Source organism: Argopecten irradians, chromosome 4 (assembly GCF_041381155.1).
Source record: "Argopecten irradians isolate NY chromosome 4, Ai_NY, whole genome shotgun sequence".
Taxonomy (NCBI): Eukaryota; Metazoa; Mollusca; class Bivalvia; order Pectinida; family Pectinidae; genus Argopecten; species Argopecten irradians.
In genome coordinates, this window is record NC_091137.1 from 31187901 (window position 1) to 31212094 (window position 24194).

The 24194-nt window shown below is 35.9% G+C and overlaps 2 protein-coding genes across 4 annotated transcripts in view; one reads left to right on the forward strand and one right to left on the reverse strand.

Moving 5' to 3' along the window:
- Nucleotides 1-23308, reverse strand: part of LOC138321278 (xanthine dehydrogenase/oxidase-like) — a 41393-nt gene extending 18085 nt beyond the window's left edge. The window contains exons 1-14 of one of the 3 annotated variants that reach the window (XM_069264838.1): nt 23152-23308; nt 12909-13025; nt 7956-8013; nt 6985-7081; nt 6678-6786; nt 6247-6373; nt 5720-5781; nt 5290-5409; nt 4962-5103; nt 4283-4450; nt 3661-3737; nt 2639-2732; nt 2278-2387; nt 1501-1688 (exon numbers count right to left, since the gene is read on the reverse strand). In XM_069264838.1, coding sequence (XP_069120939.1) covers nt 1501-1688; nt 2278-2387; nt 2639-2732; nt 3661-3737; nt 4283-4450; nt 4962-5103; nt 5290-5409; nt 5720-5781; nt 6247-6373; nt 6678-6786; nt 6985-7081; nt 7956-8013; nt 12909-12953 — 1397 coding nt within the window. In that variant the 5' untranslated portion in view covers nt 12954-13025; nt 23152-23308. Of the gene's footprint in view, nt 1-1500; nt 1689-2277; nt 2388-2638; nt 2733-3660; nt 3738-4282; nt 4451-4961; nt 5104-5289; nt 5410-5719; nt 5782-6246; nt 6374-6677; nt 6787-6984; nt 7082-7955; nt 8014-12908; nt 13143-18228; nt 18324-23151 lie in introns of those variants that run through there. The other 2 variants (XM_069264837.1, XM_069264836.1) reach the window with 2 other exon arrangements.
- The window catches only part of LOC138321279 (uncharacterized), a 31627-nt gene continuing 29981 nt past the window's right edge, over nt 22549-24194 (forward strand). The window contains exon 1 of the mRNA XM_069264841.1: nt 22549-22799. Within this exon, the coding sequence (XP_069120942.1) occupies nt 22789-22799 (11 nt within the window). The 5' untranslated portion in view covers nt 22549-22788. The remainder of the gene's footprint in view (nt 22800-24194) is intronic.

Here is a 24194-nt window from a genome sequence, read left to right on the forward strand (position 1 = left end):
AAAATGTGTTTTCAAGATGGCGGCTGTGGCGGCCATCTTGGATTTCGGATCGACCCGAAAAATAACAACACTTTGTCGGGACCATGTCAGGATCATTTCATGCAAGTCTCAGCCAAATCGCACTGGTAGAACTTGAGAAGAAGTTCAAAATATGTTTTCAAGATGGCGGCTGTGGCGGCCATCTTGGATTTCGGATCGACCCGAAAAATAACAACACTTTGTCGGGACCATGTCAGGATCATTTCATGTAAGTTTCAGCTTAATCCCACTGGTCAAACTTGAGAAGAAGATTGAAATGTGAAAAGTTTACGGACGGCGGACGGCGCACGGCGGACGGCGGACGGCGCACGGCGCACGGCGGACGGCGCACGGCGCACGACGACGGACGAAGCATGATGACTATAGGTCATCCTGACCCTTCGGGTCAGATGACCTAAAAATCCAAGATGGCTGCCTGGCAGCCATCTTGTTAACAGATCGGTCCCAAAATGCAATATGCACAACGAGGTCCCTAGGGGAACCTACATATGAAATTTGAGACAGATCCCTTAAGTACTATCTGAGAAATAGCCATAACTAACTTTAACTATCGTAATCCAAGATGGCGGCCTGGCGGCCATCTTGTTCATCGATTGGTCCAAAAATGCAATATGCACAACAATGGCCCTAGGGGAACCTACATATTAAATTTGAGAAAGATCCTTCAGCACTTTTTGAGAAATGGGGATATCAAACCTTAACTATCAAAATCCAAGATGGCCGCCTGGCGGCTAGCTTGTTTTTCCTATCAGCCTCAAAATCTGTATGGCACAAATAGGGACCAAGGGTAACCTCCATGTGAAGTTTGAACAAAATTCCTTCAGTAGTTCTCAAGAAATATCGATAACAAACTTCAACTGCAAAAATCAAAGATGGCTGTCTGGCGGCCATCTTGTTTTTCCGATCAGCCGCAAAATCTGAATGGCACAACTAGGGACCAAGGGTACCCTCCATGTGAAGTTTGAACAAAATCCCTTCAGTAGTTCTCAAGAAATATCGATAACAAACTTCAACTGCCAAAATCAAAGATGGCTGCCTGGCGGCCATCTTGTTTTTCCGATCAGCCTCAAAATCTGTATGGCACAACTAGGGACCAAGGGTAACCTCCATGTGAAGTTTGAACAAAATCCCTTCAGTAGTTCTCAAGAAATATTGATAACAAACTTCAACTGCCAAAATCAAAGATGGCTGCCTGGTGGCCATCTTGTTTTTCCGATCAGCCTCAAAATCTGTATGGCACAAATATGGACCAAGGGGACCCTCCATGTGAAGTTTGAACAAAATCCCTGCTGCAGTTTTTAAGAAATAGTGATAACAAGCATTGTTTACGGACGGACGACGGACGACGTCGACGGCGGACGACGGACCACGGACCACGGACGCAGGGCGATTTGAATAGCCCACCATCGGATGATGGTGGGCTAAACATCTAGTACACATCTGAATAACATAAGGACATACTTTCCGACTGCATTCTTTGCGCATGACACGACTAAGACAGGTTTCTTGTTGTCAATGCCCCCAAAGGCTAGTCGCATCGTCTGAACGGCTTGTCGATCGGAGTCTAGTTCCACAAACATCCCACAGGTAACGATTCCATAGTCAAACCCGCGACGATGGGGCTGTTTCATGCCAAGGATGAATTCATTCTGTTGAAAAACGGAATACAATGAGTATTTTTGTTTCCGCAATAGAAGCTTCGAAAGTCAACGAAGACGTTAATTTGCCTAAAGCTGTCCGAAAACAAATGGCATGTCTCCATTTGAGAGGGTGAATATCTCAATATACAGTTTATTGGAATTCTACTATAAACTTCAGTGGTATTTATTTTCCACCTTTATAACGTAAAATAAAACGAGAAAGGAAACAAAACTTACAATGAACCGACGTTACATACAAATGTATATAGTGTAGCTTTTCTAAACCAAAGGTCAACGAGACTAGCGTATCTGGCCGGTATACTCAAGTTTCATAATTAAACAGGTTATGAATACAATAAATTAAGAAGGAAAATGTTGTACAATTACGCCAGAGTGGACAAGGATCTGAATTAAACAAGGGTCGATTTGGACAAGTAGCATGTATACTCTACTTTGCTTGGTATAAAGTATATTGTAGATTTAATAGAAACAAAACCATAATTATATTGTTAGCTTATTATAATCATTAATATGAATAATTAATAGAATTGTTGTAATTTTTATATAACTACCGATCACATTTTTAAATGGAACATACTTCTTTCGTGAAGGGTATTGTGATGGAGACTAGAATTTCGTCTCCACCCACTTGACTATAGCCAGTGCTGACAAAATCTCCGTCCATCTTACATTGACGCGTCCCTTTATCTGGAACAAGACAATTAGCAATATGAGAAATTTTAAATACTAATTTAAATACACAGCATAATATCATCTGGAAATTATGTTTGGAATTAAGCAATAAAATACAATCTAGGCCCTAGAGATTTTTAAGAAATATCAAGAAGTGATTGAAGTTAACAATACAGCTATGATTGCAAATCAACCTTTTTTGGGACAAGAAGCGAAATAAAACTAAAAGTAATTTATTCATTGAAATCAAATTTAAGAGCAGCAACCTTGTGACGAAAACTCTAGCTCTGCTCCTGCTGCCATCAGAAACGCTTGAAGGTCCAAATTAGGCGCATGGCTCATCACATGCCCACCTATTGTCTAAAACAGAAATTGTCATGTGCAATCAAGTAAAGAACTTGTATATTAACTTATCTCTTCACGCATTTAAAATGGTAGAATTCAGGATATACAATTTGGTAAGATAAAAGTAGGTTTTAAGGACGATTTAAACAAGTGATTCCAGACTAAAATTGTTAAAAATAGCCCATGAAATGTTCTACAACAAAAGAAATTATTGTTCATTCATTTATGATAGACTTCCCGTTATCTAGTGAGAAAACTATATTTGATTCCCATAAAATCACAGGATTTCCGCCCAGGAAATGATGCTATTGATGTGAAGACTATCTTTTTAATTAGTATTATCTACGTTTTCTCTTCGGATCTATTCTGGTAAGACATGCAAATTTAAAGAAAAGCATTTCGCCATTTTAGATCAGATGAGTATAAGTTTTGCCTCAGTGTACCTCACTCTTAACGAGGCAAAAAGGTTTTAATTCTTTACACCATGGCATTGAATAAAGGTCAATGTTAACAAAAGGTTAATTGCTTTGGGAATTCATACATGCAATCCATTTGGTACACCTTATGTGTAGCTATGAAGATAAATGTTAAAGTGAATGAACTGTGAATGAGGATTCCTTCGGAACTTTTTATTTTTTCTGTCATTGTTTTTTTTTCATGACAATGAGACTTGAATATTCTGTCTTAGAGGGTCCTGCTTTTTGAAATTTTATAAAAAAAATAATCATATTTTAGTTTTTACATATATTTATTTATTGGCCCCTCCCCCAAGCGAGCATGCCTAGATTGACATATTTTCTGACAATGTAGCATGAAAAATAATCACCAAATATAGAAGCAACATATCAAATGAAATTCAAAACAAATGCTAGTAGTTTTTTCTATAACATATTAAAATAAGAATAATGTGGCTCATCCGAAATGGTATCCCCTAATTATGTACCGCTGTGTTTCTGATCTGGTCAACCCCTATCCACCGTAGAACATTCAGGGTCGATACAACACTTCTGTTGGCAGAACCTATATGGAAAGAAACATAAAGTAAATCATTAACGTTAGAAATCTGGAGTGTGAAAGTAATAAAATAGTGTTATTGAGAATGGTATCGAATGCAGGTTTAGATTGTATTAAGATTTATTGGAGACAACCGGTCTCCCTAAAGAAAAAATTTAGGGCCCTGGCAAATCTATCAGGCCCAAAATCCGGATACCGAACCAATTTGAATCTGGATTTTGTCTCAAAGAACATTATTAGTTTAACAAATAAATGAAACAAATGATAATATATTACAGCAAAATTATAAAAATTATATAAACTAGCAAAACATCAGTGGCCCAATGGGACCTTTACAATACAAAGGGGACTCGTCAAGATTTTTAGGGGCCTTGGTCCCCCGGTCTTGTATTAGTGTTGATGGCTGGGATGGTACATAAGATAGATTTATAAAATTAAGTTGCTATCAAATTAAATAAATACAACATTAATGCTATGAACCGATCATGTAAGCATTTGGAAAAAAACTATATCTAACTGAATATGGAAAAAATTTTTCAGTAATATGTCACCTTTGACTTTGCTAGAGAGGTCGTTGAGTGCTCGTTCAAACATTGCCATGGTAACTCCGGCGCCGACTCGGACCCCGGTCTGGGTTGTGACAACACCGGCTAGCTCTTTGACGTTAGATCCACAGATGATTACGTCAGAGGTTAAAGTCCCCTTTCTTAAAACGTATCCTTCAAACAAAGTAAGATAATTTGTTTGTATTTATCAGTGACAACATCTTTGAATCAAGTTAGATAAGTATCTGGTTTTTATAAAGAATTCATGTTGGAATAACCGGATGTAAAACTAAATGTAAATACAATGTTACATTGAAGTATCGATTAGTTATGTTTTGAATGGTGGATTGTTTTATTCACAAACATCGAAACGATACTTTTGACCTCTTTGAACGACTTGATGTGCACCCATTCATAAATGCTGTATAACGTTGAACTGTTCGTGTGTACTTTCTTTCGTGCTTTGAAGCTTTCAAAATTATCATGGGTAGAACGTCAATTACGTGGTTCAAAAGTTTCATAATTTTCCACACAACGAACATTTCCGTGTTATACATGTTTAAACTAATCAGTATGGACTCCTGTGATATTAAGACACAGGTTTTGTCAATTTACTATGAACATTCTGCAATGAACGTTATACAGAACGACAATGAGACATCTGTATGAAAGTCTGTATAAAAACCTATGCTGTTGCAGCCCATGACCACTGGAGCACCCTGGTGAACGGCCTTTAGTCGTAGTATTCCGGCCAGAGTTGTCGGACGGTACCACGTGTACCGATCCCCTCTGAAAACGACATCATCTGTATGGTAGGAATCTGTAAGCTAAAGAAGACATGAAAAATTAGAAATAACGGGCATTGGTTTTGTTCATTTAGTGTTGTTGAGATATATTTTGTTTCATATTTTGCAACAGATTTTTTTTCATGTTCATAGTTATTCTGCAGAAAATATACAATTCTATTCGTGTTTTTGTGCATTTAATAATATTGTGAGTAAGAAAGTATTAACCTGTAGTTCTGGTGGAAATATTACGTCTTGAGAAGACTGTTCCTGTGGTGGTGTAGTCTCTGGTACACTCTCAGATGTCTCCGCAGTCTGCTGACAAAGCCCTAGTCCACAGGGACAGTCCTGTTAAAGAAGATAACATGTTGAAGCTAATACTATACAACGAACAATGCATATCACAAACAACTTGGGAAAACTATACATAAAAGAAAATCATTATGTCATTTTATTGATATACGAAACAACAATTGTGATCTCGTTTAGACTTTGTGATTTATTTTTTTCTGTTAAGCGAAAACATGATAAAGCCGACAAAAAGTTTAAATGCTACACAATCTGTTATTTACATGCTTGAAACAATGGCAAATTACGAATTGATAAAAAAAGTACCTTCATTACATATAACTAGAAATTACATAGTTTCAATGTTTACCTTACTGGCGCCCACGAACGCATCAACTATAGATCGGTAGCCAGTACATCGACACAAGTTTCCTATAGAAGTCGTAAACAAAATAGTTCATGTAAGCTGAAATTGATGAGAAACAGCGACTATTTACGATTGAAAGCCTATAACATGTCCTTAATATTAACCCGAAGTTTAAATGAGGTCTATCACAAGGGAGAACAGAAATGGAGTTTTCAGTGTATTATAACAGTATCATATTACTTTAAAGTATTATATCTGAAACATCGTAACATCATATGTATGTGGACTAACTTCGAGACTTTTACGTTGATTATGTGTACATTCTTTAAGGCATGGAAACGTGGGGCATTTTATTCACTGATATTTCATAAGCATTTTGATAAGGTTACAGAGATATTTGTTACTTTTATATCATTCTTTATATTTTAAAAAAGAACATAATAGGACTTCAATAGAATAATTCCCAAGAAAAAAGAATGCTTAGATCTGGATCATGAAAATGTTTGTCATGATAATAATTCATATGGTACCTTCAAGCACTCTCTCCATCTGTTCCTGGGTAGGGTTGGGATTGTTTCTCAGAAGTGTGTACATAGTCATGGCCATCCCCGGGGTACAGAAGCCGCATTGGAATGCGTGGGACTCGCCAATATTTTTCTGTCGGGGATATCAGTATATACTAGATATAAGGTTGAAATAATTTTTAAATTTCGTATTCACAAAAAAAGATCATAAAAGGTAACGTTGGAAGATACCAAGCAACACATTTTTCATTACAAATAGACTTCAAAATAATTTCTTTCAAAGAAGTCAGAACCCAGTTTCATCGACATTCCTTAAATTTAAGGAATCCCTTGAAAATAAGGGATGCTTATGAAACTGGGCTTATATTTGTGGAGTGGAAATCATGTGTATCTAAATATCTCTGTATATCTATTTACGTTATAAGTGATGGACGTACCTGTACCGCGTGCAGTCCTGTACGAGAACTACCAATCCCTTCTACAGTAGTGACAGCACGGCCATGAAGATAACACAGAGGCACCAGACAGGCATTCACAGATACATGTCTAAATATCAAAGTTGACATCAGTGAATGGCTTTACCGCTTTTGATCAATTTGAGTTGAAAAATTTATATCCAAGATCTCAAAACCTATGTTTAATTAGCGTCATCTGTAATGACTGCGCGAAGATAATGATTGAAGGCACATAAAGCATGATATTTAATCTGAATTCAGTTGTGAACTAGTAATGAAATCAACTTACGTTACTGATTTTGTACTGACGTCATAAGACGAGATCATGACGGTGCACGCGCCACACGCGCCTTGACCACATGCCGATTTAGTACCTGTCATGTACACTAAGACGACTTAAGGAAAATAAACATATGGACAAGATATACCTAAACATAATATTAACATAATGTTTAATTACAGTGCTTAATACATGGAAGTACCAATATTTTAAAATTCATTAACAAATAGATTCAATATACTACTGTAAACCATTTTTGTGAGATTTATTATCGCGAATTTTGCGACACGAGTAAATGCACGAAATGCCATCTCAGTGAATAAATAATTGCCATTTACACTTTGAAGGAAATGTCTTATTGATTTTTATTCATTTTCTCGAAGTCGTATTGAAAATATAGAAACGAAAGAAAGCTAGTTCACTATAATTAAAGTGAATAGTCGGGCAAAGAAAATCAGTCTAAACGCGTTCATTGGCCCTCCAAAAGTTCTCACATGTTAATACGACGGTCAAGTTCTGCTTACGTTTCCCAGTTCTGACCATTGAAATAAAGAAAAGTTGAAAGCATTGAAAGCAAGGCTGCGTGGAAATGTAACCACGGACATAGTCAGCCGGGAGGACGTTTTAGGATTCCTATACTTTAAATTAATTTCTTCGTACGCAGACAGATTTTGACGAGAGATTTTATTTTTATATTTCATAATAATATTTCATTTCTCCTGTTTTCCTTGTGAAAATGCATGAGCTGGTTTCAAGATTTAATTTGCCACGCAATTAACAGAAAATTTAATTCATGAATTATAATTTCTCTATAGAATTTCCACAGTACCAAAGGGTTGGTTTACTGAATCTTATAGTGATGTATTGAATATTTCTACCATATAACATGTTGAAGTTTTTCTTTTAAATATTTTTCACGATAGAATATAATTATTGTTCGTATTATTATATATTATACAACTGTATATGAGCAAGGATACAGGTCTGGCGGAGAAAGCCCAACAGGGTAGTCTCAGGACTCGGCCGGTCTATCTCGATCTGAAGTAAATTCAGTCCATTTGAAAATACTAGCACCTTTATTAATCAAACTCAATCTGACGATTAGTTATACAGTCACCTGAGGACATAGAACCGTTAAACGGAACTTCGCTAGCTAAGGGTATTCAGTACGATTCTGAAACTGAATACTCTTGGCAAGCGAAATTGCGTTAATTAAGCGCTACATTTAAACGTAATAGAAAGAGATGACAATATGAAATGTACAATGTAATTATGACCTTCAATAAAGGACCTGCTGTCCTCGATACTTAAAAATATTTTTAAAACATTTATTCATCTAGACACTTACAATTATACTGCACCAACAAAACAGTCATATTGAATAAATAACAACGCGGAGAAGCTTAATGTTAACGGATCGGGGTGCGCAGGAGATGCGTACCTCAGACTTAGGGGGTGCTTATAATTATCTAGGCGGCATTAGGTGGAGCTCGCAATCGGAGCGAGAAAATGGCCGACGAGAGGTTTATACACTTTTTTGATGCGATCATAGACAAAGATATTGATAGGAAAGTTTAAAAACAAACTGTTTTCGCGTAGTTTACAATTCCAGAATTAGACGAATAAAGATTTTCATTAACATTGAAAGGTGCTAGTAGAAGTAAAAGTTATCATGAGTTGCAGAATGGTTGAAATTTGCTTAAAATTACCCAACGATAGCGATAGACGGGATCTGAGCGAGACCATACAAGTTGTATTTTAGCTGGGGACGGAGCATAGGTGGGGTTACGTTACGTATACGTTGCTGTAATCCCCAGAATGATATCCTCAATAAAAAGACTTTTTATGGGTCTAATTTGCATGTACCTGATTTATAAATCATCTATATCCTTGTGTTAGGCGATATTTAAACCAGACAATAATTCTCTTTTAAATATATAGTTCTACATTAATATCGTAGACATATACATGTAATATCAGAAACATTTTCAATTATCAGGTTTGAAATAAATTTTGATTCATATTCTATTTTTTTGTTAATATTATCTTTTTGTATGGTATCGATATTAGATCTATATTGAAATCACACAAAAGCTGTAGATAGTTATATTTTATATTTATATTATATTATTATTGTATAGCCATATACTTACTTAATAATTGCAGAGATTTAGATAAGAACATTAACATATACACCTGTAGGTCTGTTACCGTGGCCACATGGGCCTTTTCCACCCTCATTCGAGTCATCCCCTGCAGCAATGCCCCAACATCAAATGGGACACCTTAATTACCTGATTATCAGTCCAGTGTATATTTGATCTTTTTGATAAAATTGTTGTATGGTTATGAAGATAGTTCAGGGTTCGAAATTAACACTCGCCGATGCAACTTGCCAAATGCGAGTTGATTCTTGAAATGGCGGGTTGAAAAATATTGTACTTGCAATTTTTGGCGAGCGGATACATCATGACTACAGGTTTACGACACGCAAAAACAAGAAACCCAAAAAAACTATATTTTTAGTATTTTTTTTTTTTTTTTGCGCGTCGTAGACCTGTGATCATGACCATCAGTTGTTATTCTCAATATACATTTGTGTGTAGATAGTCAGAAAAGCAGACATCCAAACACTGTACTATAATGACCTAATGAGACATTTCTATATATTGGCTGTTCATTATGTGAGCTTAGACAAAACCAATTGATACTTTAATAATATGTAATTTTAGCCTTCATTTGGACGAAGTGTCATATTCTGAAAATTAATTGTTGTTACACTACACTACAGTGACACTAAAAATGTTTAAACAATTACTGTTACCAACAATAAATTAATATAATAAATGTCAATGCATTTTGTTTGCTTTTAATTTTACTTGAAAAGTGGCAGGCAAGTTTCTGATTTGGCGAGTTGAAATTTTACCAACTTGCCGAAAATAGATAGTGGCTTAAAAATTACCCTGGAAGTAAGGGGTTTTACTGATATCAAAGTAATTGAACGTGTACATTTGAAATTTTGTAAAGTATTACTTGGATTAAAAGCCAGTAGCCCTAATTGTATGGTATACGGGGAGCTGGGTATTACCCCACTTGAAATTACAGTTAACACAAGATTAATCTCACATTGTCACAGCTGACCCGATCTAAAAATAGTGAATTTAATGTCATTTTATACAGACTTCTTTGTTACATTCATCATTTTGAAAATAAGCCTGTTACATATGTATGTTTTGTAAAATCTATATTTAACAAGTGCGTAATGAGCTACTTGTGGAATAATCAATTTATTTCTGGTAATAATCCTTTGTGGTTAAAACATGTCACCAAATTAAGACCAGTACTTACAGAACTGGGAGAGTGATGCACAGGAGCCCGTTACTACTGTTTATATTATAATATATATTTTCATTCACTGCGTACGTTATATCCCAAGATAACGTGAAAATATATATGTAAGTGATGTGAATAACTCCTCTAAATTGATATGATTTTTTTTAAATTTAAAATACATATAAATCTGAAAATTATTTAGATGTTTTAAATGATTTTGTTTGTTTGAGTTTTACGGCCCATCGACAACTAAGCTCATTTAGGGCCAATATTTTAGAATTTATTTTAGATGATAGAGACAGAATATTATTATGCAAATTCCGTACAACCAACCATAAATTTATTGTTGAAATAGGCTGATGGCAACAGATTGTATATACTCTGAAACAAAATGTCAACATTGTAATAGTCAGCAAATTGGTGATGAATTCCATTATCTATTAGAAAGTAGTACCTAATCCGCCCAAGAACTACATGTATGTATATTGATCAATAATTTTGGCTTCGACCAACTGTTATAAAGTTTAATGAACTAATGAACTCTATTTGCTTAAAAACATTGAAGATAGTATGTACATTGCATTATGTGTTCTCCTTAGCTCATGCTTTTCATGTAAACAACAGATGTATATATACCTTTATGAATACTAATGATTCTGTATACTATTGTAAATATGTTTTCTCTGTTCATTTATTATGAAAAATAGGAATAAAATGGATTTGAATCGATATGATGATCAGTCACGCGTCACAGCATGTACAGGCATACCTTATGGTTACCTACACGTATTCTGTTATAGCATTCAATTACATTGATATCATGCTGTGACAGCCTCTGTACCTGTATAGTCTAACTAGTAAGATAAAGACTACTAGACTACCACATGTGGATGTGTTTCAAACAAAATAGAATAACAATTGTAAACGTACTTATTTTATTAAAATTATGTACTTTATTTCATTTGAAAATGTCTGCAAGTATTGTTATTTTTCAAGTATTACAATACAAGTACATATACAAGTGTTGATATTGCCCATCAGAAGTTTCTCAATATCGACGTCTAATATAGCATGACTTATGTGGCTTGAACGAATCGTGCATCCTTGGCTTCAATCAACACATCTCATTAATAGAATGGAAATCTCTGTACATGCAAAAATTATTTGTTTTAAACTTTCCCGTCAATATCTTTGTCTATGATCGCATCAAAAAAGTGGGTGCAACTACTGTCGGCCACTTTCTCGCATCGAGATCCCCTAATGCCGCCTAAGTGCCCCCTAAGTCAGAATTCCGTTAACCTTCTCCACGGTGAATAAGGTCACGGTACTCCAATATAGCATGGAGATCTGAGAATTAGTTATAGTTTATATAATTATGGACCCACTAGACTGTCCTATATAATATAAAGTGTAACTAATTATTAGATCCATGTGCAATTCAATACATATAGCGAACAAAACATAATAATGAAATACAATTTTTTATTTTGTTTCATACAACATGCAAACAGCTACAAAGCCAATATGCGGTAAACAAAGAAAAAAAATGACAATGGAATAATATTGTTTACATACACTTAACAGATCTTAACATCTTATGTGGACAAAATCACGGTAATTTAAATGAATGAATTTCACATTGAAGAATACATCGGATGTCATTGATTTGACGACATCACACCATTTGACAACATCACAACATTTGATAACATTTGACAACATCAACATCTGACAAGATAAACATCTGACGACACCACAACTTTTGACAAGATCAATATCTTGACGACATCACAACATTTAAAAACATCACAAAATTTGACAAGATCAACATCTGGCGACATCACAACATCTTACAAGATAAACATCTGACGACATCACAACATTTGACAAGATCAACATCTGGCGACATCACAACATCTGACAAGATCAACATCTGGCGACATCACAACATTTGACAAGATCAACCTCTAACGACATAACAAAATCTGACATCACAACATCTTACAAGATAAACATATGACGACATCACAACATTTGACAAGATCAACATCTGGCGACATCACAACATCTGACAAGATCAACATCTGACAACATCACAACATTTGACAAGATCAACCTCTAACGACATAACAAAATCTGACATCACAACATCTGACATGATCAACATCTGGCGACATCACAACATCCGACGACAAAACAACATCTGACGACAAAACAACATCTGACGACATAACAACATCTGACGACATCACAACATTCTGACAAGATCATTATCTGACGACATCACAGGTCATGTCATTAAAACATTACTAATTCACAGCATCTTGACAGTAACTCATATACTTATACCCTATTAGATCACACTTTCTGTTTAAAAAAAACATTTTTGTCATTTTCAAACAATTTACTTTATTTGTCATATAAATCTACTTATAATACACAGTAATATCTGCGTTGGTACGCATTCCAAATAAACTGCAATGATACATTTGTAAATAAACATGATATGCTTCGTTAGTTAAAATACGTTTGTATAAAGAAAGAAAAAGATTTTGAAAAGTTGTCGTGTAGTAACAAAATTCACTATAGAGGTGTCCTACCTTTTTCCCGTTGACGAAGAATACCAATGTATTTCTGGTGTCCATGGCGTCTGATGTGGGAGATCCAGGTCAGTCTGTGGTTTGTTTGGGGGGAAGCTGGGTTAGCCCACAGAGCGTCTGTTGAGAGTACATATACAGTATAACAAAATAAGTTCTATTTATCGCTCAATGGCATATACATATTTAACACACTAAGCAAACCGACTGTTATCTAAAGCATACGTGTCTTACTGACAGAGTAAGTTACAGAATAATCTCGTGTCACACATCTAGACAAATAAAATTGGCAGATTAGCAACAGGTGAACATCAACATTGAGAGCAGTGGGGTTGGAAACACAAACCACAATAACGAAGACACAATGTTCTGATGTAAATTAATATATCTTATCATTATCATGACTGCCCAGATATTTCAAGGCGTCGGTTTTCTATTCCTAGCTTAAAAGGTATTTTTCGGACACAAATAACGACTGTTGACATGACCAAACCACAAAGCAAATTAAAATTATGTTTAACACTGACATAATGTCAAAAAGTAATTAAATAGAGATTGAACAGTGTTTTGATTGCGTTAAAGGTGGTATGAACGCAATGGGATACAGACATATTCAATGTAGCGCGTTAGCGCTACATGTAGAATATGTCTGTATCCCATTGCGTTCATACAACCTTTAACGCAATCAAAACACTGTTCAATCTATATATTTACATAAATAAATCTACCTTTACGTACAATTTAAAACGGTGATGGTTGCTAAGTTGGGTAACTACGGTAGTCAGGATGACCGAAGATATAGTTCCGATTGTTGAATGTTATTGCTGCAGTTTGGTTTGAAATACAACAATGACACTTTTCAATCATTTTCAACATATATTTTCTTTCAATATGATAATATATATTAATAATGTCCATTTCGAATAAAAATTGAGATAACCAAGGCGGAACGACTACCGGTATGTATCGTTGTCAGGGTAGTGATGCGGTCCGAGGTGAAGCGAGCCGCCATATTTGATTTTCAACCGAGGAAAGTGACTGTGATAAAGCCTATTGATGGTATGACCGTTGAGCTGCTGAATGTTTGTCATGTGTGTATCGGTCTAAGAAAGCGATATACACTAAATTCTTCGCAGTCATGACTTTTATTTTATTGTTCGGAGGATAGACAAGTGTTTGCGTGTGTGTAGGCCTATTTTGAATGCAAAGACGGGGCCATTTAAGCTGATGATACTGTTTCGGATAGGCTACCTGTAATGTTTTTTTCTGGAAACCTGTATATGATCTGTTAACCTATTGTTCGCTTAGACGCTCCCAGAATTATTCACCGACAATCAGATGTTCTGTATATTTAGGTAAGATGAGTGACCGTAAACACATGTACAGCTGACGTAACTATGGGATTCCCCGAACATTCCTGAGGAAAGCCCCCCGGTTGTAGCCCCGACCAGCGATTCATTTTGTAGTTTATTACCGTTACAATGCTTGAACACATGTTTTATTTTGATGTCAAGTACATATTTAATTGGATCTAATAAAAACTCTTTATTGTTATTTTAAAATCCGTCAACTTACGACGCAAAATCTTATCGAAGCGTGAACTAGAAGTAGTCCGAACCTGCACTGCGTTTGTATTCATACGTCATTGCGTTTACGCTAATTTGAACGCAACTCCCCTCCCGTTGACTATATAGGGGCATATGTAAATACATATGTGTATATTTGTTTGGGGACAACTTTACAAGTTCGAGAACCGCGTGTATATTGATAGTAAACGATCTCATCTAAACAAAGCTAAGTCAAATCACGACCGTAATGTCAACCATATGGGGACAACGGCTACACAACTATACACGTTAAGAAGAAATGAACGAGTCTGACATTCTACATTACAAAAGTGAATATATGATAAATACAATGTATTTCTCAATAAAATCATGGCTTTAACCAACAATTGTCATGAACTTGCACTTTCTGTCAAACGACTATCACGAAAAATAATTATGTCATTGAAAATTACAATAAGTCCATAAAGTGAGGAACTACTGCAGGCAGGCATACAGTTTAAAATGTCATCAAAGCATCACGAGCCGAAACAAAGAAGAATGATTAATTGAACCTCATTCGCGGTATATGAAACCGAATTCGTAAATATTGTATCTTAAATTAAGGTTCATTTCATGAGATTTTCAAAGAGTTTTTTTAAATATCAAAATATGTTGCAAAAGTCAAGTGGAGATCGGCTTTTTGTCACTACGCGCACTAACCCTTACGTCATGTCATTGTTTGCCGACATTAAAACACGGCACGTCCTTAAATGACTTCGGCTGCTATAGGACCTTTGTTTTATTCTGATGCACTGTACTGTTATGTTATATAGTGTTTGAGACGTTAAATAAATAAATAAAAAATATCATAGAAGTAAAAGCATAAATGGAACGGAACAAATATAAAAGCTTCATTGTTCGTAATGACGCTTGCTTATTTACATGTACGACAAATAATCCCTGTCTCGTGATACAACTATTTCAGTTGTCAGTTTGGTAGTCAGCAGAAATATGGACCAGGTTCCGTTTCTCCAAACAAAAGGACAGACTTAATTCAAAACTAAAGTTTTTCTTCTTATGTAACTTATGTGAATAAAATTGACTTTTTTGTTTGTTTCTGACAGAAGTTTGTTTCGTGAAATCGTGGCCCTGATCTTTAGTTTAAAGGCCCACTACCTTTCCGGAGCAAAATTTAAAGGTTTCTTAAAAACATTAATAACAAAAGAAAATATATATAGATGGCTTAAGATGAGGTTACAACACCAAACATATGCAAGATTTCCTGTCTAATGTACGATAAAAGTTGAGATTCATTTCGCTGTTTTGCCGTTTGGCGCAGTGATAGTCAACTACCGCGCGGCATTTAGGAAACATAAAACGACCCGCGTTATGAAAATTAATATTTTATTTATTCTAATTAAACAGTTCTGAAGGTGATGATAAGTGTGCTAGTAAACGTATAGTTAATAACTTCTGCGACTCTACAAAATTATTGATCTCGTTTTACATTCCTATTTTAAAAATTAAAAGCCGTTTCGGAAAGGTAGTGGCCCTTTAAACATATTTTATTGCAACAAAAGGATTAGGCACAAGTTATTTCAACTTATATCAAGCCCTCTCCAACAATATTACATATATACATAATCAACATTTTAAGATGGCAGACTTAAAACATTTTTCAGAAACGAAATTTCATGCATACTCAAAATCAATATAAACATAGAATTAACGTAGTAGTTTTAAACATGCAAAGTACATTTCCATTTTCTCTAACAAACTCCATGACGGATAGAGAGAGAGAGGGGGAGAGAGAGAGAGAGAGAGAGAGAGAGAGAGAGAGAGAGAGGGGGGGGGGTTAAAATCTTTTTGTATCAATAATGTATTTTTGAGTTTCATTAATAATAAATTCATTTTCGTTATATGTTAGAATCACCGAACAACAAGGTTTGTAGGCTGAGTGGTATATAATCGTTTAAATTTCTGTAAAGCTCTATACGTTGCCGAGCATATAAGTTGCAATTAAAAAAATAATGATATGCGTCTTCACATTCAAATCCACATGCACAGCTTTGGTCGTCAGAAAGATTTACTCTGAACAGGTAATATTTTAGAATACTTGATTTATTTCTTAGTCTGCAGTGCAAGATATTAGTTTTCCGGTCACCAAGGAGAAATAGATTGGATGGACATGAATTATGTTTTTTACGGAGGGTATCTCTAAAAGTGCTAAATCTGTTTGTATGTCTAATATTAGTATCTAAACTGTTCCCGAGCCTTATAGTTGATGGAAAGAAAGACAAATTAGTTGTTTCCAGACGGGCCCTGATCTGGAAATGTGCTAATTCGTAATCGTCTTTCTATCAATGTGGCATAATTAACTAGCATTCTTCCGAAATGTCATTCATGAAGAAGTGAAAATATAATATCCTAAATTTAATCGCCGTTTACGATCATGCAAATTATACACCAGTTCAATTCTATTATCCTCTCTGCCGCACAGTCATACATATGTATGTGTATGTCATGCCATGTACCATGCAGAGAAAATCAATTCTTTCTACAGTGTCGTAATTAAAATAGTCGCATTTCCGGTGCGTGCTCGCGGCTGACAGTTTACGTATTCCATGATCACTAGCATCTTTGAACGAAGGTCTGGACATTGAAGGCATTACGGTCACTTGGCAAAACACACCCTCGTTACTTTATTTGGGAATAAAGCACATTTATTCTAAGCATGGACGTATTTCGGAAGCATTTATATCGTCCATCTTCCGTAATCATTACATACACACGGAGTAATCCATGAGTTGGTCCAAAACCTATATACAGTACATAGGGGTTAGTAAAGTCATCGTTCAATTCTTAGATATAAATGCAATTGTTCTTACAGAATTTTACCGAGACTCATGTTAGATTAGATTTAAACATCTTTTATTGCAAATCTGTGGTTTACTCTCGGTTGATGATATGTTTAGTGATTACATAAAGTGCAAGCGTGTCTTTCGTATTCCTCTGTTGCAGATATATTTACATGTAATGATTAATTTATTTTTCTGCAAAATAAATAAATAAATGAAAAAGAAAAAAATGGAAATGAATAAATGTCAATTTTATTTGTATTATACTTTATTTTACTTTGGTGGGAAACATCCAATTTTATGAGATATGATAGAGAAATATCCTGTACATTTAAAAGTAAATTCATCCAATATGCCGCTAATGGTATCGCCATTTTTCATAACCTTCCTGACCATATCATACCTTATAAATGAGTGACATGGATCTATATATCAGTAGTTATCTGTAGAAGCTGAACATTGCTATCTCAATAAGTTACATGTATCCTGATGCTGATGTAGTGGAATTAAACAACCCTCTCTCAACAAATATCGTAGGTTCAGAACATCCTACCTGCATCACATAGATAATGAGTGTAAATGAGACAATTCTTGAAAAAAAACAATCAATGTGCTCATTATGCAACAAATATTTGCATAATACCTCGGTGTATTCAAATCTACTGCTTCGTTAATAGCAATATCCGGTGTACGATACGGTACATTTTTACGTGGACACCGGTTAACCAGCTAGGCTACTTGTAGTAGTATGTGACCTAGTAAATCCGTCTATATACGTGATATATTGCATATCAGTTCGGTTGTCAGTTACAGGTAAAATGCGTCTATGCATGTAAATTAATTTATAATAAAATGTAAATTATGCGAGTCAATTTACTAGCATGCATGTAGCAATGGTACCAGAACAAGTCGACTTACTGGTCAGCGGAATGACTTCCAGCTCAAATAGAAGGTCGTAGTATCACTGTGGGTATCCGTACACCGGATCTTGGTATCGACGAGGCGAGGCCTGTCGCAACAAGGATAAGTTTTACAATATTTGCACAATTCTAATGTAATGAATGTATCTGTAACTATTGTCCAGTTCAAGCTTATTATATATCGCGTCCGTATACGATCTGTAAACCCCCAGCGTCATATATTTATTGAGGAATAGACAGGAATCCAGGGTCACGTGTAGGGGGGTACCGCAGTGAAAAAGACGGTTCAAAATAAATCACTGATATAGATATTTAATGCTTTCCTGATAACGGAATTCATTTTCTATGGCTAATTCACGACATATGAAAGCATCTCACGCCCCGATGACAAATTTGAGGTCATGAAGATTACGAAATAAATAAGTGAAAATCACGTTGTGTACGGAGGCTTGCTTGTTGTTAAAAATCAAGTGTACGGGGGCTTGGATGGTGATTGTACGGCAGCTTGGTTGACAATTGTACGGAAAATTGGTTGATGAGTTGAGAAACGCAGCTTTTTAAGTCAAATATTTCTTTCTAAATAGCAATATATAGCGTTCTATATGATTATCAAATTACTGATTGAAACGATACGCAATGCAGAATGATTATTCATTTTGATTTTGATCAATTCAGGCAAAAACTGTTCTTTTCAATTAATTTAAGCCTGGGCAATAAAAAGTATTAAAGTATTTATATGCTCCTCCGCCGACAGAGCATAAATGACATTCATCATTTGAACAATAACTGGTATTTAATCGTGTTTATATATGCCTAATTAACACAAAAAATAATATGAAATAATTTATTTCGCCTTTAGTGCATACGCAATCAGTACTTCATTCCATATAGAATATAGTGTCACGGATTTTTTTCGGGAAACAATTAATTATTTTTCATATTTTTAACTTGAAGTAAAATTAAAAGCTCAAACTTTTCAATGGTGGTAATGGTGTAAAGTAAGTAACTTTTATAACTGAAGAAAAATACTAAATCGTTTGCTCCCGATTTTCATAGTGAAAAAATACCATTTGTCAGCGGTGGAGCATCTTTAAACATTATCTTTAGATATCTTTCTTGAATGGGCTATCTTTCGGTACAACATCTCTCCTAGAAATGTGTATTTTTTCGACCTTGTCAATAACAGGTATTGTTTTGCCCTCCTCTCTACAGAGTTCGTGTGTGATGTTAAAGTATGCACGCGCTTCTTATTATTTTCCCGTCTACGTAGCTCTAATGTCAAGTCACTATGACATTCAATCAGGTGACAGGTAGCCATACGGAACGTATCGAAATTTTCAGGACAGTAAAAACAAATGTAAACGGCCAGCACCTGTAAACGAAAAGAAAAAAAATAGATAAATGGAAATACGTATTCTTAGCCATGGTTTACAATTTAAAAGTAAAATTTACTATTGCTATTATATTATGACATTTCCACCAGGTGAAGTTGTATTTCTTATTGAAATTGAGTTATCAGCGCTACATGGTTAATACGAGTACATTCCTCCCTCAAAATGATCCCCTCCGTTAAAGAATTTAACAAAATTGCCAGCAAACAAACAAACTGATATTGTATACAAAATCTACAGACTAACCAACATTCATCATCTTCGTCTGGTAGGCCTACTATTCCATTGGCATCTTTACACGAGATCTACGAACACATAGACGTCAGAGAAAAACTTTACATCTGTCTTTTGGACGACTAGACGCTATCTGTTTTAAACATATTGTTAAGTTTGTCATTTTAGTTATGCCAAGCCCCCGTACACCATTTTTATCACATAAACCAAGCCCCCGTACACTAGTTTAACAAGCCCCCGTACACAAGCTAAATTTTGAGTCGTCTTGTTGAAACATCCGTGGCCACGACAGTACGAAATTGGCCTCAACATGAACTTCCCATCATAACCCGTCTATACAACCCAAAAATTGTAACCTGGAACAAGCTAGTTATTCAATATCACGAACAATAGTTCACAGTCGTTTTCATATTGCGGTACCCCCCTACAGGTGACCCTGGATTCCTGTCTATTCCTCAATAAATATATGACGCTGGGGGTTGACAGATCGCATACGGACGCGATATATAATAAGCTTGAAGTGGACAATAGTTACAGATACATTAATTACATTAGAATTGTGCAAATATTGTAAAACTTATCCTTGTTGCGACAGGCCTCGCCTCGTCGATACCAATACCCGGTGTACGGATACCCACAGTGAGTATGGGAGGTAACTCGTACATACATAATGTACATGTACAACATGTAGTAAACAAAATCGTAGGCGAATACTGAACAGAAACATGTGCTCCTAAAGTGCTTCATCGACGCCACATGAGTGTATCTAATATTTAAATATAGGTCAGCTAGGTTATCATGTAATGACAATTTACATTTGTACATTGTATTTACTGCCATAGTGCCGCATGACAAACACGTAAACACACACACACAACCAAGGATTTATATTTGCTATATTACAAGGCAATATACATTTGTAGGAGTAAATCTAATTTGACAAAGCATCATGCTATGTACATGTAATGCTCAACAGTTAAAATACATTAGAGTTTGATTTAGATTTTTATTGAATTAGGATAAAAATGGTATATAGTCTAAATGTCTGATTTTTGACAGATCCGTCAAGATGAAACCATGATGTACATCACCATTTGATCCTCGATCGTGACATCTTCCTACAAATTATTAATGTCCATGATAATTTTTGTTGCAACTTAAATTGAACTCAACCAATTGTGGTCGAGTCCAAAAAAGTTCAGGTCTGACCACAGGAGTTAGGCTCTATAGGCCAAATGTAATATACTTAGTCACAGTATTACATTCAGATAGAAAATACCTATACATGTACATGTGAAGTCAAACGCCTGTGGTATGACTTTGTCAATCACAGAAAATGCCAGGTTTGGGTTTTATTATGTTAGTTTAACGGCATATATACAATGTAGGGTCATGTAAGGACGTGCGAGGTCTGTTGGTGGAGGAAAGCTAGAGTTCTTGGAGAAAAACCAACGATCGGCAATCAATGACTGAATGTACAATGTAAAATAACAGATTATCTTACAACTGCTTGTTCAATAATAATTGCAAATGTTTGTCTCATTATTTCAATGTTGCATATCATGTCTTTATTAATATAAACATAATTATAATGTGGTGTTGTAATCTTCAGTTTGGAGGAAATAACGACTATCATAAGTATTACCACTCGGCCACCGCGGCCCCTAAAAAAACAACGCTATCTCCGATAACTAATAACACTCTTCAGTCTAACTTGGCTCTAGAGCTATTCAATCTTCTAATTTACTTTAAGTTGATAATGGAAGCAAAGGAAGGTGAAACCAATATACTGAATAGATGACATATCTATGAGATACTTGTCGACGTCAGAACTCCACACCTGGCAGGGATGTCTTCAGAAGTCTGGTTCTAGGACCAGAACGTTCAAAATCAATTCACACAACATATTCTGACACTGATAGAAAATCAATCAGTTATCGTGTCTGGCTGTGTCGAATAACGATCAATACAGAAATCTTAGATTAATTACGTACCTTTTGATTGATTACCCTTGTATCTTCAGAAAAAATACGGTAAAATATTTAAAGTTTTAATGTAAACCATATATGTATTATACAAACACAACAAAGAAATAGGGAATGACGAAATGGAAATCCAATAAAATCAATTTGCATACAAGCGCGAAATACACAATAAAAATAAAAACAACTTAGGTTAGGCTATAGTTATTGGGAGAAAAGGCTATTGCTTAAATTGAATATACTGATATACAATTAGGGCGCACTCGAGCGGTAATTTACCAAGATTAAAGCTGACAATCGGTTAGATTAGTCACACAAAGTCACCCACCCGGAACTCGATCGGAGCTTCAGTATAAAGGATGTGGGTAATTTCAATTTAAGAATTAAATTTCTACTAGGGGTCCCACGAAAGGTTTAAATGCCGTTTTATTTACACAATTTAACCTTGTAGGTCGACATTTAATGCCATGTACGTCTTTATCATATGATTGACAAGTCCGTCCAAAATCGTACTTCCTTACACGCAGAGACATATTGTATGAAACATATAATTATATGTGTTCTTTAGTTCGCATTTTGTACAATACAATCAGTAATATATTTTGGATGCGAATAACCAAAGTCATTTCGTCTGCTATGAGAAATTTCACACACACAAAAACAACGCATTTTACAGCTAAAATGGCGACAAATTACACTACGTTCTGCAAATGCATGGTTACAAGACGCTAGTTTTCAACAGACGACAACCGGTCGATAAAAGGTCGAGATTATGTTTATTTATTGATTAAATAGGTTGGATTTTCCCTATGGCGGGCCTCCGTTTTTGCCTCCTCTGTGAGACGTCCTAATGGATGGTACTGTAAACAGAAGACAGGTAGCCATGTTTACAGACACGACGATCGGGGACGGAAGTTGATCAGAGAGTGAACACCTGCGTTACTGATACCAATGACTAAGAGGTAAGCTTTTAACAGTACTACAGGATATATACTGTCTACTGTATGTAATATTTCACTGTTTGACGAAGATGTCAACATTCCACAATGACAAGTATGTTTTTACATTAGACAGTCCGGTACACGTGTACACATGTGTGTATAGGTTTTCTGTTTACATCGAAATACACAATACATGTATATGAATGTCCCCGTGCTGCACCACAAACCGGTACATTTTCTGTCCGCTTATGAATATATTTTTTATAAGACTGTCACACGCCGGGACAAGTGCGTGACTACTATATACAGGACTAAAATTATTACATGTACACATTACGGCATATGATGCTATGCATAGTGTCGGAAATCTTACCTTAGCGATATCGATGCTGTGGTTATGTTTTCATCGACCTATGCACGTGTATTGATGGTGACTATAAACGTATACGGTATACACGTCTATAGTTCGGTCTACGTGTAAAAACGGTATACACGTCGACCTGTGTGTCAACACGTCGACCTGTGTGTCAGTACGGTATAGACGTCGGTCTGTGTGTCAACACGTCGGTCTATATGTCAGAACAGTATACACGTCGGTCTGTGTGTCAGTACGGTATACACGTCGGCCTGTGTGTCAGTACAGTATACACGTCGGTCTGTGTGTCAGTACGGTATACACGTCGGTCTGTGTGTCAGTACGGTATACACGTCGGTCTGTGTGTCAGTACGGTATACACGTCGGTCTATGTGTCAGTACAGTATACACGTCGGTCTATGTGTCAGTACAGTATACACGTCGGTCTGTGTGTCAGTACGGTATACACGTCGGTCTGTGTGTCAGTACAGTATACACGTCGGTCTGTGTGTCAGTACGGTATACACGTCGACTTGTGTGTCAGTACAGTATACACGTCGGTCTGTGTGTCAGTACAGTATACACGTCGGTCTATGTGTCAGTACGGTATACACGTCGGTCTGTGTGTCAGTACAGTATACACGTCGGTCTGTGTGTCAGTACGGTATACACGAATGTCTGTGTGTCAGTACGGTATACACGTCTGTCTATGTGTCAGTACGGTATACACGTCGGTCTATGTGTCAGTACGGTATACACGTCGGTCTGTGTGTCAGTACAGTATACACGTCGGTCTGTGTGTCTGTCAGTACAGTATACACGTCGGTCTGTGTGTCAGTACAGTATACACGTCGGTCTGTGTGTCAGTACAGTATACACGTCGGTCTGTGTGTCAGTACAGTATACACGTCGGTCTGTGTGTCAGTACGGTATACACGTCGGTCTGTGTGTCAGTACGGTATACACGTCGGTCTGTGTGTCAGTACAGTATACACGTCGGTTTGTGTGTCAGTACAGTATACACGTCGGTCTGTGTGTCAGTACAGTATACACGTCGGTCT